Source organism: Aythya fuligula, chromosome 7, assembly GCF_009819795.1.
Source record: "Aythya fuligula isolate bAytFul2 chromosome 7, bAytFul2.pri, whole genome shotgun sequence".
Taxonomy (NCBI): Eukaryota; Metazoa; Chordata; class Aves; order Anseriformes; family Anatidae; genus Aythya; species Aythya fuligula.
This window is the reverse complement of record NC_045565.1, coordinates 25,079,134-25,095,450: the sequence shown is the minus strand read 5'-3', so window position 1 is coordinate 25,095,450 and position 16,317 is coordinate 25,079,134. Positions and strand designations below refer to the sequence as shown.

The 16,317-nt window shown below is 50.3% G+C and overlaps 1 protein-coding gene across 3 annotated transcripts in view; it reads left to right on the top strand.

The window, feature by feature from the left end:
• Positions 1 to 16,317, top strand: part of SH3PXD2A (SH3 and PX domains 2A) — a 219,290-nt gene that overhangs the window by 26,532 nt on the left and 176,441 nt on the right. For all 3 annotated transcript variants that reach the window (XM_032190925.1, XM_032190926.1, XM_032190924.1), the window contains exon 2: positions 7,658 to 7,738. In XM_032190925.1, coding sequence (XP_032046816.1) covers positions 7,658 to 7,738 — 81 coding nt within the window. The remainder of the gene's footprint in view (positions 1 to 7,657; positions 7,739 to 16,317) is intronic.

Sequence of the window (16,317 nt, the reverse complement as noted above, 5' to 3'; positions counted from 1 at the left end):
GCATCAGTTTTCCTGGCTTGGCCAGAAGTATGGGGGGAAATAAGGATGGCTCTCCACCTTTGCCTTTTCTGTAGTGTTTCACAGTGTAATTGAGGTGCTGGTTGCAAAACGAGGATACGAAACCATCTTTCACAGTTCTCTCTGCAAGAAACTTGGATTTCACCTAAGCCTGAAATCAAAGGGCGCTGCAATGAAAGAAATTCTTCACACTGACTTCCGCACTTTCTGCACTTGTGGAGTTTTATTCCCTTCTAGATTTAGTTGCACATTGTCAGTAGTGCCCTCCAGAGAAGGAGTGCATCCAGTGCTGCACACGTATGGTGTGTAGACGGTGTAATAACCAAAGACCTGCATGCATTGCACGCTTGTTGAATGGTGTTTACAGTTTGAGGGTAAGTCCATTTTTCAGGCACTCCTTTAGCATTTTGCAAACCAAATGCAAATTCTCTTCTGTCGGTGCGTGGTGCTGACTGCTCAGTGATGCTCTGTGGGTTGGTCCAGGTGATTTGACCTCAAGTTTTATCCTTCAGTCACGCATGAAAACCGTAGTTGTGCAAACTATGGAAATGAGACGAGCTTTTCAGAGTTGTTTGTTCATGGATAGTAGGTCACACTTCAAGTACTGCGCCCCTCAGCTCTGGCTTTTTGAGTCTGAGGGTCTCGTGGTTTACATGAACTTGTTTCCCTCTACCCAAAACGAGAGGGGAAAAAAAAAAATCCCAGTATTCTATGGCAAAATCCCGGGAGAATTTCCATTATTTGGACTAAGAATGTCCCAGAGCTTTGTCATTGTTCTGGAAGGGCCTGGAGCAGTTTTGCTCCCTTTCCCAGGCCCTTGCTTTGCTTTTCCAGCGCTGCATCTGGGGGTCATATGCAAGGTTACGAATCAAAGCCGGAAGATTTGCATGCTAACATAAACTACATGCAAGCCCTGGTGCAGCGCAGGAATCCCTGCCGCGAGGAGCCCAAAGGAAGGTTGGCTTTTAGGAAAACCTCTTTCCAATTACAAGGCTGCCTGCAGGGAGTTTTTGGGATTGGGGTAATTCAGGTTGTGTACTTGCACTGTGCTGGTACATGAAGCAGGGCCGGCAATATCGTGGCATGCTCTGCTGGGCAGCTGTGAGCTGTGGATGCTCTGGCACTGCTCCAGAGCTGGGAAAAAGCTGCAGGATGGTTCTGCTGGGACGAGGCAAATGGGCTCTCGTTCTCAGAGCAGAAGGAAGGGTGTCCGAGAGGTTTTCCGTGGGGATAAATAACTGTGCAAAGATGTGTTAGATCTGGGAAACGGTGATTTCTCTATATGTGTCTCCTTGGTCTTGACGCATTTCCCTCCATAGCAAGCAGGTTCTTGCGAGTTCTCATGTGCCCAAACTATTCCTGTGTCCCTCGCCCCAGGAAACTCGGCAACGATCGTTTTGGCTCCAAAGGGCTGGTTGGTCTTTTTTTCTTTTCAGAACAAGTTTAACTACAAATCATTTTCCAAAACCAATTTAATGAGATGGATGGAAAATCTTTCAGTTAAATTTCCTTCAAGGACTTAAATCCAAATGTGAAAGGGTCCCTTTTGTCCGATTGTTGCTTTTCCCAAATCCTTCCTTTTTTAAAAAGGAGTTTCTCTTCTTTTACCAGAAAACTCTCATATTTTGGGCTCCTCATGAAGCAGTGATCACCTGCTGGGAAGAAAGACACAAGCACTGAGCTAAAGTAGTTTATAATTCTACTGGGATCCCGATCTGAGATGCAACAAGCTGAAAACTTTACCTTCAGATGCAGTTGGACATATTTTAGTTTGCTTGCCTTAGAAGAGCCTCTTTCAGACCCAGGTGGGGTATTTGAGAAGGCCACGAGGGAGCCAGGTTTCACAGAGAGCCTGTGTGCTCCTATTTCCATTTTATGGTTGTCACTCCTCCGTTCTAGTGCTCTGTAGGTTTTGTGTTTTCGGATGGTCTATCAACTTTTAAATGTCAGAAGCTCAGCTCTGCGCTTATTCTGCTTCACAAATAGCTCCACCACACACGGGAAGTAAACGGAGGTGGACAGAAATGGATTGGAGGCAGAAATGAGTCTGCACAGATGCTCTGTCTTCCTCATCCAAGTGTCTGGGTCTGACGGGTGGGTGTTCTCCTCTTCCCTTGGCTGCCGTGTCCTTGCAGGGAAGCTGCTGTTCTGCTTCCCGAAGCTGGGAGGCGATACCCAGGGAAGCAATGGGTCTTACCACTCCTATTTCTTCTTCTCCTTCCACAAGCTTCAGTTACCGGATGAGTTAGAGAGAAGACAGGAGCCTTGACTAGTCTTTTGTGTGACCCAGGCTATCAGTCAAAAGACAAAGCCCTGTTAATGCAACACAGATGCCAGCGAGAGGTAGGCACATCGTATGCTGCTGTAACACACCTGAGGATGAAGCTAAATGGAGCAATCAGATGAGCCCAGCAAGAGGCTCAGAAGTGGCTCATAAGGGAGCTGCAGAGCTCCAGTTCCAGTTGTGCACCTCCTGGTCAGGTTCTTGTCACTGGCTGTGGGCACCAGTTCCACGTTTTACCTTCTTACGCCTCTCATGGCCGTGGAAATGACCAAGCGAAGAAATACGATGGAGGGTTTCACTCCTTTGGCTCTGATTGCGTGGGCTTGTTGAGCATCTGGTTAGCAGGAAGGTGCTGTGGAGGCCTGGGGAAGTCGCTGCTGAAGAATCCAAATTGGCAAAAACTAAAACCAAACCAAACCAAAACAAAGAAACCTCCCTGAAATGTAAAGATGAGACTAAAGAGAAGTTTGAACCATGGACTTTGAAACCTCATCCATTCAGGAGAAAAATACAGCAGCTATTAAGCATTGTATTGCTCTGCCTGTGTGCACCCAGTGAGCTGGGCTCGTTGTTCAGACACAGCCCTGTTGCTCTCCTGCTCCCTACACGTGAAGCTAGGAAAAAAAGCAAAGCCACAACAACAACAAACTCCAGCCAGGTGTCCCCGTACTGAAATGAGCTCCTCTTCCTGTCTTCCCAGGGATGTCTGCTGGCTGGCTCGAGGCAGTTTGCTGTTCTCATTAGTGTTTAGGTAGAAGTGTTTGGGAAAGAAAACGGGATTTCATCCTGGTTCAGTCTGCCAGGAGGAAGGTCTGTGCCCATGCACGTGAACGCAGCAGTGGCGGGCTTTTCTGGACCAGAAGGGAGCCAGCTTGGTTCTCGCTGTGTGGCTGGGTTCAGAGCTAGCGGTGAGTTTATTTTCCTTGCACACAGAACAGTTTTGATGTGTTATGGCTAGAAAGGCAAGCGGCAGTAATCCTGTTGTGTTGCCTTTCACAGCTGAAACAAGACCCTGAGGAGAAGATAAATGAAGGAAAGTGCTCCTATCCCCCCCCCCTTTTTTTTTTCTTTCTCTCCATATGTTTAATTAGACTCTAAATTAGCTTGCAAATTGTGATTCAAACTGCAATTGCTGCATCCTGGATAAATTTCCTGCGTGGTGGCTGCCCGCAGACGAGACCTGGTGATCTCCAGGGCTGTCTAATCCCTTCCTTCCAGCACCCCGTGGCTCTGCCTTGCTTCCCAAACCTAGGTACGTGCAACACTCGTCCGCTAGACCCGTGGGTCGATTTTTGGCTTGTTCTCAGTTACACTTCCCCCGCCGCTCATGGAAACACGAGCCCTGCAGAGGGATGGCTGTGAAACCACATCTGCTTCGGGAGGCAGCCAGACACCCTGCACCTGCACGGCGCCCTGCCACCGGCACAGCCAGCCCACCACAGGCCTTCCCCTCCAAAGCTGCCTGCGTTTCGTGCTTCTGCTGAGCCTCCTGCCTCTGTTTCTCAGCTCACTCTTCATGTTCCTGGGGTGAGAACAGCTCTGGACTGGGGTTTTTGCTCTGAGTAGCCTCGCTCCTTCAGCTTTGTGGGTACAGAAAGCTCGCTCGGAGCTGAAGCAGACCGGGGAGCGTTCCCGTGCTGTGCTCCACCAGCCAAGCTGGGAAATTTCCAGCTCGCAGGCAGCACCAACATCTGAATACGGGGGGAAAAGGAGAATCTCTTGGTCGTGACTCACTGCAAGACAAACATCCAATGCTTTAATACAAGGCTTTTGAAGGTGCTGATGTTCTCCAGGATAAAAGGCGCTCTCCTGGTGATATCTGCATACAAATTGCACCGTATTGTTGTGTTTCTTTGCATTCATAAAAGCCAGTGTTTACTGTAATTGCTTATTAAAGATTATCAGTGCCCTCTGTTATGGGTATAGGCATGTTTCTAGTCTCTGCTCTGGAATCTTTGCCACTAGCTTAGGTATTTACAGAGATTTTTATCTTGGCCTCATCATAAGGCTGGTTTCAGGCATTTATCTTCCACTCCAGAGCAGCTGTAGAAAACAAAACACTGTCCTCTAAAGAGCCAATTGAAGCATCAGTCACATGAGAGCAACCTGAGCTCTGTACCTCTGGGGTTTGTGCCAGCTGGGGCTGGATATTTTCCATTGAAAACGAGACATCCAGGGAGAAAGTCGTGCCCAATGACAGCTGAATTAATGTGTGTTGTAGTAGGAAGTCCTCTCTTCTCATTGCTTTGTGTAGGCAGTAAAGGGAGAGCTCTAACTTCAGCTGGCAACAGATTTTCTGCTCTGTGGTGGATTGAATGGAAGTTTCCCAGCGCTAGAATTAAACAATAATTAGCAGCTGATAAAATCCCCTTGATATCCTGCACCGCCTTTCATGCAGCGGGAATATTAAGAGCTGCTCATCAAGCACAGCTCCTGATTAATATTCTCCGCTCTGTACGGGCCTGCTGCTTGTTTCCTCGAGGAAGGATTTCTTTTAAAGCACACAGACTGACAAAAGACTTGGATGTGTGAAATGAAAATGAGGATTTCTTTGTAGCCGGGGTGTCCAGTGACCGTGTAGCGAGCTGTTTGCCACTCGTACTTCAATTATTTATTGTTAAGGACTTTTTTAAAGGATTTGGGGGGCAAAACATTTACATATTGGCTGTGTTTTGACCCCTTGAAGGTCATAAATGTGTGAAACTTCCTTGGAAGAGCTTGCTCTTGGCTCTCCCATGGGTAGGAGCAAAGTGCTGGGGAAGATCTCTGCTTTGTCACAGGTGCCTCCCATCAGGGAGATCTCGCCTCCGGGCCCTTCTGCAGCTCTCTGCCCTGTGTCTGGGATACGTGCCAAGACAGTGGCTCGGGTGGCTGCGTTTTGGGGAGCCACCAAATACCACAGAAAGCCCTCTCTCGGCTCTGCGGGCAGCAGCAAGGCCGATGCACGTAGCTGAGATTTCCTCTGCCTCCTCATCCCGCGCATTTGCCTGACCTGGGGCTCCCCCAGGACTGCTTTGCTCCTGCTCCCCCGGGATAGCATTAATCGCTTTCACAGCGACCCCTTTTAAGATCTGAGCAAAAAAATATGATGAGGTAAGCTGATGTAATGTTTGCTGCTCCTGAAAAGGTTACGGGCCTGGGTAAGGCAGCAGAAGCGAACAACCATCAAACTGATCTCCGAAGGAGGGAAATCTGATCTCGAAGGGCTTCTGAAACCTTTGGACCTTGCTTTTAAAATCTGGCATTTTGCTGATCTTTTCTGAGGTCAAGCAGCTCTTATTGCCCATTATTTCAAATGGCTTTCCAGAAGCAGTGTGATTTATGCAAATAAGAATGAAAATCGATCGCCGTTTCAGGTTTTTGCACCTGCGTCCTGCCGCAGATTTTGAGCCCGTGTGTTTTTAGCTTAACAGAGCTCTGGGTTACGATTAAAGGCTCTCCTTGCTGCTGCTCTGATCTTCCCGTGAAAGAGGAGTCAATGCATCTGTACACCACCCAGTTCCTCTTTTGCTGAGTGTGAAGATACCTAAGGCTTACAGCGCTGCTGAGGGTGTTTCTTTTTTTTTTTTTTGGGTTCCTGAAGAGCAGCATGGGGAAGCTCGAAGTGCTGCCAAACTGAAAAAGCTTGGATGGCTGTGGCGTATCTTCCTTGCAAAGTTCTGGAGAAAAAGATGTGTAATTAAAAATTATAAGCATCGTTTAGATGTGCAACGTGTTCCTCCTATCCCTGTCTCATCCCCTTTGTGAGAACCCGGGGCCAGGATTACAGTATCTGAAGTTGCTTTTGGATCCCGGTCAGCTCCCATCTGTCAGGATCTGTTTTTAATCGAATGGGTTTTCCATCTGAGAGTAGCTGTTGGATAGCGAACGAGCAGAAATATTTGTGTTGTGAATTAGCCCAGAGTGAAGCTACAAACTTTTTTTTTTTTCTTTTTCTCACAACAAACACATGGAAAAAAGTATCCTTCAGTGCAGTGTGGCTGGGCTGAAAATTGGCAACAGCGGCTTCCGTCCCAGGGCCTGACCCCTGCCGGGGTAAGATCTGTAAAGGGGGCCTGAAATGCTCATGTCACTCGATCTCACTGCTCCTCATGAACCCGCGTGGTTGTCACCCATGTTTTTTTTTTTTGGTTTTGTAGGAGAAATGTGAAGCAGAGCAGGTGAATAGCTTGGATTTCTGAGAGCCGTGCTCTCTTGGGAGCAGCAGGTGGGTTGGGTAAGGCAATTCAGTCAAATTCAGGCTCCTTACCATCAGTGCTCTATAAAAGGCCCCAGATCGCCTTCCCTGCGTGTCCAGCTCTCGGATATGATGGAAGTGGGCTGGGGGGACAGGGAGCACGTGGCCTTGGGACTGAACGTGGTTGTAATGAGCAGAGAGGGAAGAGAGGCTGCAGGACCTCCGTGCTCCCAGGGCATCAGATGCCACCTCGCTCTTACCAGGAAAGAAGGGGGGAAAAATCCCCTAGTGGTCCTTGGAAAAGTGTTTTTCAACCTGGTCTTTAACATCCCTCCGGGGCTTATCTTTAAAAGCAATAACCCAGCATCTGCACCTTGGCAGATGGGCTGGTGTCCTGCTTGTCCGTCCCCCGTCCCTGCAGGCAAAGGGCAGAGCTCCTGCTGCAGGCAGGGGCTGAGGGAGGAGGGATGCTTGCCTGTTTCCTCTGCCAGATCCTTATCTCGCTCCATATGCGAAACCTGGAAAGTGCTTTAAAGACCCAGGAGCTGCCCTAACTGTGATTTCCATTAGGTTGGAGTCGTGTGGTCACCTTTAGTGACCTGTGTTAGCTCAAGTCTGGTTGTGTCTCGGGTATTTGTCAACAAGGCAGCAGGACCAGCATTCAGCTTGAAAGCTGGTAGGTCTGAGACCAGAACTTGGCTTCTTTTTGTTTTGTTTTGTTTTGTTTTTCCTCTTTTTAAAAATATTTTGGAGGCACTAGGGTCAAAAGGAAATATCTGTGTGCAGTATGTGTGTGTATGTGCGTGCACTTGTGAATCATTTTTCTTCGTGTCTTCTGGCAAAAGTGCTTCTGTAAGGTGATTGTTCAGGATGCGTAACAGGGCTGCGCAAGGGAAACCTTGGGCTTGTTCTGGGCTCGTGTTGTTTCCACAAATGTTAGGAAACCGTCTCGCCCTCACTGACCTGCTTCACATCACCTTTGAATCAGCCTGCTGGCTACCAGAGGTGCTGGGCTGAGCTGTACATGTATGGGTGTGCATCACTGGCTGTGTTTCACAGAGCTGCAATCCCGCAGCCCCCAGAGCTGGGTTCCCGTTGAATATCCTTTTGGAACGAGAGCCGTGTGTTGCCTATGTTTCAGAGCCCGTGTTGACCTGTGCTTTCTTTTCCCTGACCAGGTCTATATAATCAACGTGACATGGTCCGACCTGACTTCCCAGATCATCTACCGCAGATACAGCAAGTTCTTTGATCTGCAGGTAAGGCTGGCTTTCCTTACACAAAGCGTTATTGATGCTCCTACTCCCAGTCATATCTCCAGCTGGGACGATCTACGTTTAAATAAGGCTTTGTGCTTGTTTGGTCTGTTACATGTCACCATCCTGAAACTTTTCAGGCTCTGTCCTTGTAGGGTATGAGAGAAGTGGGTGGTATGCTCACAATGAGTAACTTGCCCTGCGAAGACGTTTAGGGCTGACATTTTCATGAATGGTTCCTATTGAAGAGGGAATCTAATTTTAAATACTTGAGATGCACTTAGACAGGGAGCTACATCTTGGGCCCCCAGAAACTACTTGCCTAAATTGCCGAAAAGAGCAGAGCTTTTGCATGCTCCCACAGCAGTTTAGTAGTGGGGATGGCAGTGGAAACCTTCTGTCCCTCCTCCTAACCACCTCTCCAGCCAGCCAGCCTCCTGGTTCCTGCTGATTTGTTTTAAATACCCAGTGTGGCTCTGTTGCTTTATCCCATGCCAGTCTATTTAGGTTTCATTGAAAGCTTTCTTGCTGGATTGATGCTGGGTGAAGCCTGAAGCCAGGAAACTAGAAAGTCTAAATTACAAAGTTTCAGTGTGGGCAGCAGTTGCTTCATTTCTAGTGCTGCTGCCAAGCACCTGTACAACTTGGGAGAGCTTTTTGGCTGCTGTCCTGTTTAGCCATAGTCCAGATCCATTGTGTCTGTACCTTTCCAGGCAGAAGCACTGTAATTGCCTGGGGTTGTAAAACCTCTGCTTGGGAACAAGCGAAAGCAAAAACTGAGGTTTACCAGACTCCTGAACTTTGGGGAAAATGCTGATTTGGGGCTGCAGCTTGTGCTTGGAACTGGGCTGTGTTCAGAATATCAAATGAGCCCTCACAGCCAGCCTGAAGGACACTCACAGCCGGCTGGGCCTTGGCCTGGGAGATAACAGGCAGCCAATTTGCTGGGATGACTTTGGAAAAAAATGGTTCCTCCCTTGAGTGCCTGGTTGGAGATACCTTGAAGAGTGAGAGTTTCATCATTGCTCCCCCTTTACACTCTGCTTGTTGTACTTGGACATCTGAAGTCTCCAGCCACCTCTGAAAGCCGTACCGGTTACGTTCTTCTGGCTTTGGCAGGGGAAGACCGGACAATTTTTATAGCCAGTCTTGATGTCCACGTTTGCTGTGTGACTGGAAGACAACAAAGGGATGTTTTTAAGCCCCTCTCCGCTTCTTTCTAGCCTGAGGCACCAGGCCTGTCAGTCCCACTGCTATGAATGATGTGTGCAATGGCTTCTCCCTCTCTGATATGCTTCCTAAAGATGCTCTGCTCTGTAATCACAAACATTTGTCGTCCGCGTGGCTTGTGCCCCGAACTGTTTCTTTCTCTCTTCTTTTTCTTTTCGCCCCCAGTTCTGTTTTCATGCGTATGTTCTTCTGGGTCTCCTGGCCTTTCCTGGTAGGTTTGAAAAGTTCCCATCAAGCGGGGAGTTATCAATGGGGTTAGTGTGTTGGACAGGAAATGATGTCTCAATCAGGGAGTGAGCCCTGAAAGGTCCCATTGATAAGTGCAAGGGGGCCTAGCGCCAGTGGAAAACTCCCGCTTGCACAACGCTTCTCCCCCCACGAGAAAATACGACAAGAAAGTAACAAAATTCCCTCCCTTAACCCTTTTTTCTCTCCCAGGGATCCCTGTCGGGGCCACCACCGCCTGAGCAGCGCCAGCCCTCTGCAGCAGCCCCTTTAGCTCGTGCTGTGAGGCACTGCGAGTTCCCAAGGCCCTCACCTGGGGTTTCCAGATCTTGCAGTGTCTCTGGAGGAGCTGGGCAGCCCCTGCTGCAGCTGCTTGCAGTTGCCCACGTTTAAGTGTTGAAGTCCTCCCGGTGCTGCAAAGCAGTGCTGCCAGGGTGTAGCAGTGGAGGATTCCCCACGTTTGCTGTCTGAACTGCGCCTGGCTTGTAGGGGGGATCTGTGCTGGGCCACAGCTCACCTTGCAAACAGCTGTATTAAGGTACCCTGAACAGAAGAGGGATTTTTGCCGTGGAAAACCCAGCTCAGAGCTTTTCACGATGAAAATGGGAGACCAGCATGAAAGCACTGAGCCCCATTCCCCAAACTCTTCAGGGGCTGAACCTCTTGGTCACAGACCATGTCGTTGGTGCTGGAGGTGCCACCAGCTTGTTGGTGATGAAGGTGGTCTCCTCAGACCCCCCTCCTTTTGCTCCCAAAATCTAGAAATCTAGAGCCACGTTTCAGGGCTCCGAAGCCTGCACGTGCCTCCTTTGCTCTCGAGTGAAGTGGAGGAACAAGGGCTGACTTGTAACAGCTTAATCAGGGCTGCGATGCCTGATGTTGGCAGTGACACCGGATAGGACCCATGGGGGAGCCTGGGGGGCTGCCAGGGGCAAAGAGAAAGGAATACAAATAATTAATTTCACTACTGTAATTTCAGGGTTCTTTAAAAAGAGCCCACCTGGCCCTGGTCTCTCTGCGACAAATGGCTCAGAGGTTTTAAGAGCTCTTGTATCATACTGTCGGATGTTGTTGCGGTGTTGCTCTTTTTATTTTTTTAATACTTCTTAGCAAATTGTGCTAAGCACTGAAGGCACTCTGAGGCTGCTCTGTCCCAAGGATTCAACCCCTGGAAGTGTTTAGCCGTGCCGTTTCAGCAGTGCGTGTGCTTGAGTTGTGTGTCAGGAGGTTTTCGAGATAAGTAATAGGGCAGTGGATCTGGACACTCTGTGGGATTTTGAAGCTAGAGTTTGCCCCGTGGCGGTGCGGTGAGTAGAAACCAGACCCAATGCAACGAGCCAAGCGTCAGCTCTGTGCTGCTTCAGTGAGGTCTGGAGATCTCTAAATGCGGGCTTAAATGGTGCTGCAACACCCTGCTTCAATTTAATTGTGCAACCAAGTCACATCTGCTGCTGCGTGTGGGTCAAATCACGGCAGCAGACTACGTGTGGGTGCCAGTGTTGCTGCAAATAGGATTGTAAGTATTGAGTTAGCTCTGCGTAGATGAAAGCAGCACGATAAATGGCTTGTCAGGTCCAATTATTTGTTGTCCTTCACCCCGAAGAGGCATTTGCACCCGAGCACCACGTGGGGTCAGAGCCACCTCTTGGTGTAATATTTTAATTGCCACTTTTGGATGCACCCTGCCCCTGGGTCCTTGGCTCTTGTGTGCAGCACAGAACGGGGGAGAGCCCAACACGGGGAGAGTGGTGTGAGCATCGCCTGCAGCAAGTGCTAAGCCTCATGGCAGGCTGGGGGCTCCTGCAGGCACTTTACCTGGCTGCCAGCTGAGGTTTCCCACCATCAGGGGTGGGTTTGGTGGTGGTGGCAGCAGAATCCTGTCCTGAGCTGGTAGCTCTGGTAGGCAGTGCTCCTGCTGTCCCTGAAGGAGCTGAGGAAGGACACTTTTATCGGGATAGCAGGGATCGTGCCTGGCATTTCCACTCCGCAGTAAAAGACACCTACAGATGTAAGGCCCCTGTTTTTGTTGCTGGAAAGGGCTTTTGCAGGATGGAGATTTGCAGTTGAGCACATGCAGAAATCTCTTAAAGCGTAAGGCATCTTACCCAGCGACTCCAAATGTCCCAGTCTGCTTTTGTGCCCGTGTTTTTGGTGCCTGGATCAGGGTTTGGACAGGACAAGAGCCTCAACAGAGGGGCCAAGCCCTGCAGTCAGGCACCAACCCCTCCATCCCTTCCATGAGGGTCTCTCTGTGTGAAGCTGGGGAAGGAGCCTTCCCTGCAATTGCCAAGTGCAGCTTTCTCCAAGACAAAGCACAGCAGCAATCCCACGTTGTGTTTCTGGTGGTATGAGAGGCGAGCGACGTCCCCGCCAGCGCCGCGGCAGGAATGTGAGGTAGGCAGCTCGCAGTCTCCGCACACAATGACCCACACAGACGTTTTGGCCACAAGGAGACATATGAAATGTCACAATTTTGAAAAGGCAAATAAACAAGGCGCTGTTCAAGCATTTGCTTTGTGTATCAGTTAGCAAAAAATTATCTGGCCGATGCGGTCTGCTGATCTAAGCAGGTTTTCTTCAAAGTGGTGCAGAAAGAGGAACTCACTAGCAGCCAATTAGAACATTAAAGAGGAAAAAAAAAAAAATGAATATCAAGAATTTTATTAGGGAGCGGAAAGAGATGTAAGTTGTTTCCAGCCTGATGATAAAACATCAAGAGCTTCGTTTGTTATTGCTAGGGCCATCCTGATTGTTTATAGTGCTGTAATGAAGTAACTGAGCACTGAAGAGCACATTAAACAAAAATGGGACTATAAAAAATCCTCGCGGTCTGTAACTGTGCTTGTTCAGACCGGAGTTCATCTGAATGCTGCTGCTATCGATCCTTCTCTGATGTGCTCTTCTGTCCCAGCGTCCCTTCTTCTGTTACCCCAAGCTGTATCAAATATTGTAGCATCCATTCTCATTCCCAGTGTAATTCCTCCACGTGCCTGAGGGCTCTGCATCTTACAGGGTTACAGGGATTCGAGGTGAGCTGGCAGCCTCGGGGTTTCGGCTTCCTGGGGCAGAGCAAAGGGGGAATCGGCACGGGGCGCTTGTGGGGTTGCTGCCTGATGTCGCCCTGATGAAAACGCTTATGTTCTCAGCATTAATTAGTTTGGGTTAATTGCCCAAGTGGCCTCACAATCACTAAATCTGGTGGTCCAGCACGGTCTAACTCAGCACCGACTGTTTTTGTAGGGCATACGGTACTGTGTGTTATAACACTCCTGCTCCTAGCTCTGTAGGAGCGGCGGATCAACAAGCTCAAGCATGCGCTGAGCTCCTCAGTGACGAAGACTGCAGGTAAGAATGCAACAGGACGAGCACGTTCCTGAGTTTGCAGAAGGCTCCCAACCACCACCAGGGCTTCCCAGGCACCCGGGGCTGCAGGCTCACCCCGCGGTGCCTGAGGGCGCTCCCTTCCAGAGCTGCCACCCCGCGAGCAGCTCGGGGTGCTGGGGAAGGGAAGGGAAGGAAGGAGGGCTGCTGGCGAGGCCCCGTGCGTGATGCAGCTTGCCCCTCTCGCCGCGTGGGAGGCTCGCCTTTGCGAGATTCCCAGCCTCTGACGAGCTCGGGGAGTGTTCGTGCGGGCTACGTGTGTGTCTGAGGGTGCACACGGAAGCAGGCAGGGGAGGAGTGGGGAGAAAACGGCGTGGTAGAGGGGTGGGCTGAGCTGTGGTGTGAATGCACCGGGGCTCTGCAGTCGAGGCGTGGGCCTCCCTCCACTCTGGGCTCTGCTGGCGTTGGCTGGGATGGTCTGAATTCTCTCAAGGATGGCATTTGTCCTGCTCCCACTCTCTTGGTGTGGGCCTCGGTGTTTTGGCCCCGCTGCAGGCATTGAGAGTGAAACCCTCCTCCGGACCAGGAGGCTGGCAACAGAGCTGACCCGCAGGGTTCAGCCCCAGGGCTTGGCTTCAAGGCCATCCCTGGCAGTCCCGGGGCTGTAGGGGACATAGCTCCAGCAGCTGGGATGCGCGGTGCGGTTCGACAACAGCTTCCTTAAGAACGGCACAGAAACTGAACCTAGCCTGGGAAAAATTGAGAGGAAATCAGAGCGTGGCTCCGTCAACATGTCTGCTCCCCGAGGTCAGCCCCGGCTCCCTGGGGAGGAATGGCACGTCCTTTCCTCCCAGTAAACACTGTCCCAAACAGCTCGTGGAGAGGCCGGCAGAGGTCTGCAGGTGATGCAGCAAAGCAGATTTCCAGGAGAAGCCCTGAGCCACCAGCCGGGAGCGCTGGCCGTGCTGCTGGCATTTTGGCAGCTGTGCTGGAGCTCCCGGAGCAGCCGGGCCCCGTTCAGCTCTCAGAGAGCCCTGCCTGCTCCCCTCCGAAACACAGCCCAGCGGCAAGCCTGTCGGGAACAGGGGAATTGAAATTCCCTTGGAAAAAAAAAAAAAAAGAGTAGCTGATGTGGTTATTGAGCTGGGAGTGATTGTCTTAGATGATTAAAGGCTATATAAATGCCTTTTTTTTTTTCCTTCTGGGGCTTAGTCAGTGCCTTAGGATACCAGCTGGCTTGGGGCAGTATCTTTGTCTTCAGTGAATAAATGGAATTGTTTATAATTCTTATTTCCATCATTATTTAAATGTTTGCTTGGCGAAACAATCTGTTTGGTTTCCAGTATTTGTTTCTAAAGAGCCCGGGCCACGTCAGACAGAGATGAGGGAAATGGCAACGCGCCTGCCCAGCTACAACAGAGGCCACGTTCGAAGCACACGGCAAATAACCAAATAAATAACCTGCTGCTGGGGAAGGCTCCCAATCCTAGAAGTAAAACGAAGTTTAATTAAGCCACTGGCTCTATATTTAGTTAGAGAAAGGAGCAGGTTTTAATTTTAGAAAGGTTGGGGCTGTCACAAAGAGGTGGTTGACTTCTCCACGGGCTCCTTGTAGATACACGGACAGGGCGTGCTCCGAGGTGGGAAATGGTTTCGAAATTGCTGCCTCTCGTGGTGCTAGGGCTGGTGTTTTGCTCCGCGTGGTTTCACGAGGCCTGGATCCCACGTTCAGCGCCCTGTAAATGTCGTCAGCCCAGGCAGAGCGTGAAGCCCCTCTCCGAGGTGTGTGATCGTGCCGGGGTGGTGACGGCTGCCGGCTCTGCTTCACGGCACACAGCCTGGGAGCTTCGGAGGGGAGGGTGCAGCAGGGTGTGGAGTTACAAACTGGCTCACGTTTCAGGTGGAGAGTGAGAGCTCATAAAGCAGAGCTCCCCCGGGAGCCCCCATCTCTGCAGTAGCCAGCGGCGGGGGGAAGTGCCGGGGTTAGGAGCCCCCAGCAAGTGCTGAGGCTGCGGCAGCTTCCTCCGGCTGCTGTCAGGCTCAAGGAAACGTCAGAAATGAGAAGAGCGACAGAGCTCAGCGGTGGTGAACTCTCACTTACTAAGATCCCAGTGGGATGTGGTTTTTAGAAGGTGTATTGTCTTTATGAGAAGGGGAGAGAAACCTGCGCTGAGGGCTCTTGGCCCAAAACTTCGTAAGCGCTGGGAGGGATCGGGGAAAACGCAGCTGCGCTGCGAGCTCCTGTGCCAGCTCCACTCTCCAGTTTGGATCTGACAGCTGGGAAGTGAAGCCACATTACCAGATGCTCTCATATTCATGGGATAGTATTTTTGGAACTGAGCAAAGACTGAAGAAGTGTCTGTGAATGTCGTTTGGAAGCTTTAACCCGATTGCTTTACCTGCTTGCTAGGCCATGCTGCCGTCTATGTGGGTTTTATCAATTACCTAGAAAGAGTTTAACTTGGGCAGATTTTTCCAAACCAGCAAAGAAAGCGGTGGAATTAGTCAAAAGGATTATTTGAATTGTTATTTTTGGAGGTCTGGTTTGTGTAAGCTCTTGTTACCAGCACCCCCATCCCCTACCTCCTGCTGACAGCAGGGGCTGTGAGGATGGTGGGGCTCGTCCGGGTACATCGGCAGGGAGGAGATGCAGCAGGTTCTCCCAGATCAGCTGAGGAGGATTCAGACCAAGTTTCCTCGCTGCTGGTTGCTTTTCACATTAAAACACACACCTCCTGCGATGTCCCACCTCTGTTCCCATTACCCCAGTGCTGGCAGGTCCCATTCAGCCCATTTGGTCTCCCCAGCAGGATTTAAAGCTCAGCCGAGGGAGGAGCCCCCTTGTTTGTTAACCTTGTGCCAGGTTTTGTTTGCTGGAACAATAAAACACAGGAGAGCAGTGTATTTCCTTTTTTTTTATTTTTTTAAACCAAAGATCAAGGTATTTTCTCTGAAAATCACATTCCTTGGCAGGATTTCTCCCTGCCCTTTCTTCCCTGAAGCACCCAAGTCCAAAGAGTTGAGGCAGTGACGGTTCCCCCCAGCTTGTGTTCACAACCATCCGAAACAGCCCTGCAAGGGTTACGGGGAGATGATTTACGTTAATGCATTTAAGTGCAAATGGGGCTTTTTGCTCCTTCCCCGTAGCACCTGAATAATTCTGCAGGAGTGGGAAGCTGGGATTTGCTTCCCACCTTATTCCCTTCCTGCCTGTTCCAGCATTTCCCTGCCTGTTCCCAAGAGAGGCGTGACCGGGTCGAGGGTCCCTCGCTGTTTGTGCCGGGGGGACCCTGAGGAGCGCTGGGTTTGGAGAAGGATCTTTCGAGGTCTCGTGTTGCTGTTTGTTTTCCATGCAGTTTCCCAAGGAAAGAGGAAGCCGCAGTGCTGGTGTCTGGGGTTGGACGAGGCCTTAAAACACAGCTGGGCCCAAGAGAGATGCTTGGAAGGGAAGCACAAACCTGCAGGGTTTGGTTCAGTGTCTGAAGTGCTTGCTGGTGCTAGGTATTTCACGGTACAGGTGATATTTTAAGGACAGGTACTAATCGATTTAGCAGCATTTTTGCAACCGGAGTGAGCGCAAGAGCCCCGCAGCTGGGTCTGGCTGCATTTGTTTGTTTTCAGGGTGTGCGAAGGAAACCAGCGCGACTTGCTGAGCTGCTACCTTCAGCCAGGTGTTTGGAGAGAGGTGTCGGACAAACCACAAAAACCCCGTGAGAGAGGAAAATGCCACATGAGAGGGAATTAGAAAGTAATAGAGAAAAGGACTGAGTAAAACGCCAACAGGAAAAAATGCTTTGGGAAAGCTA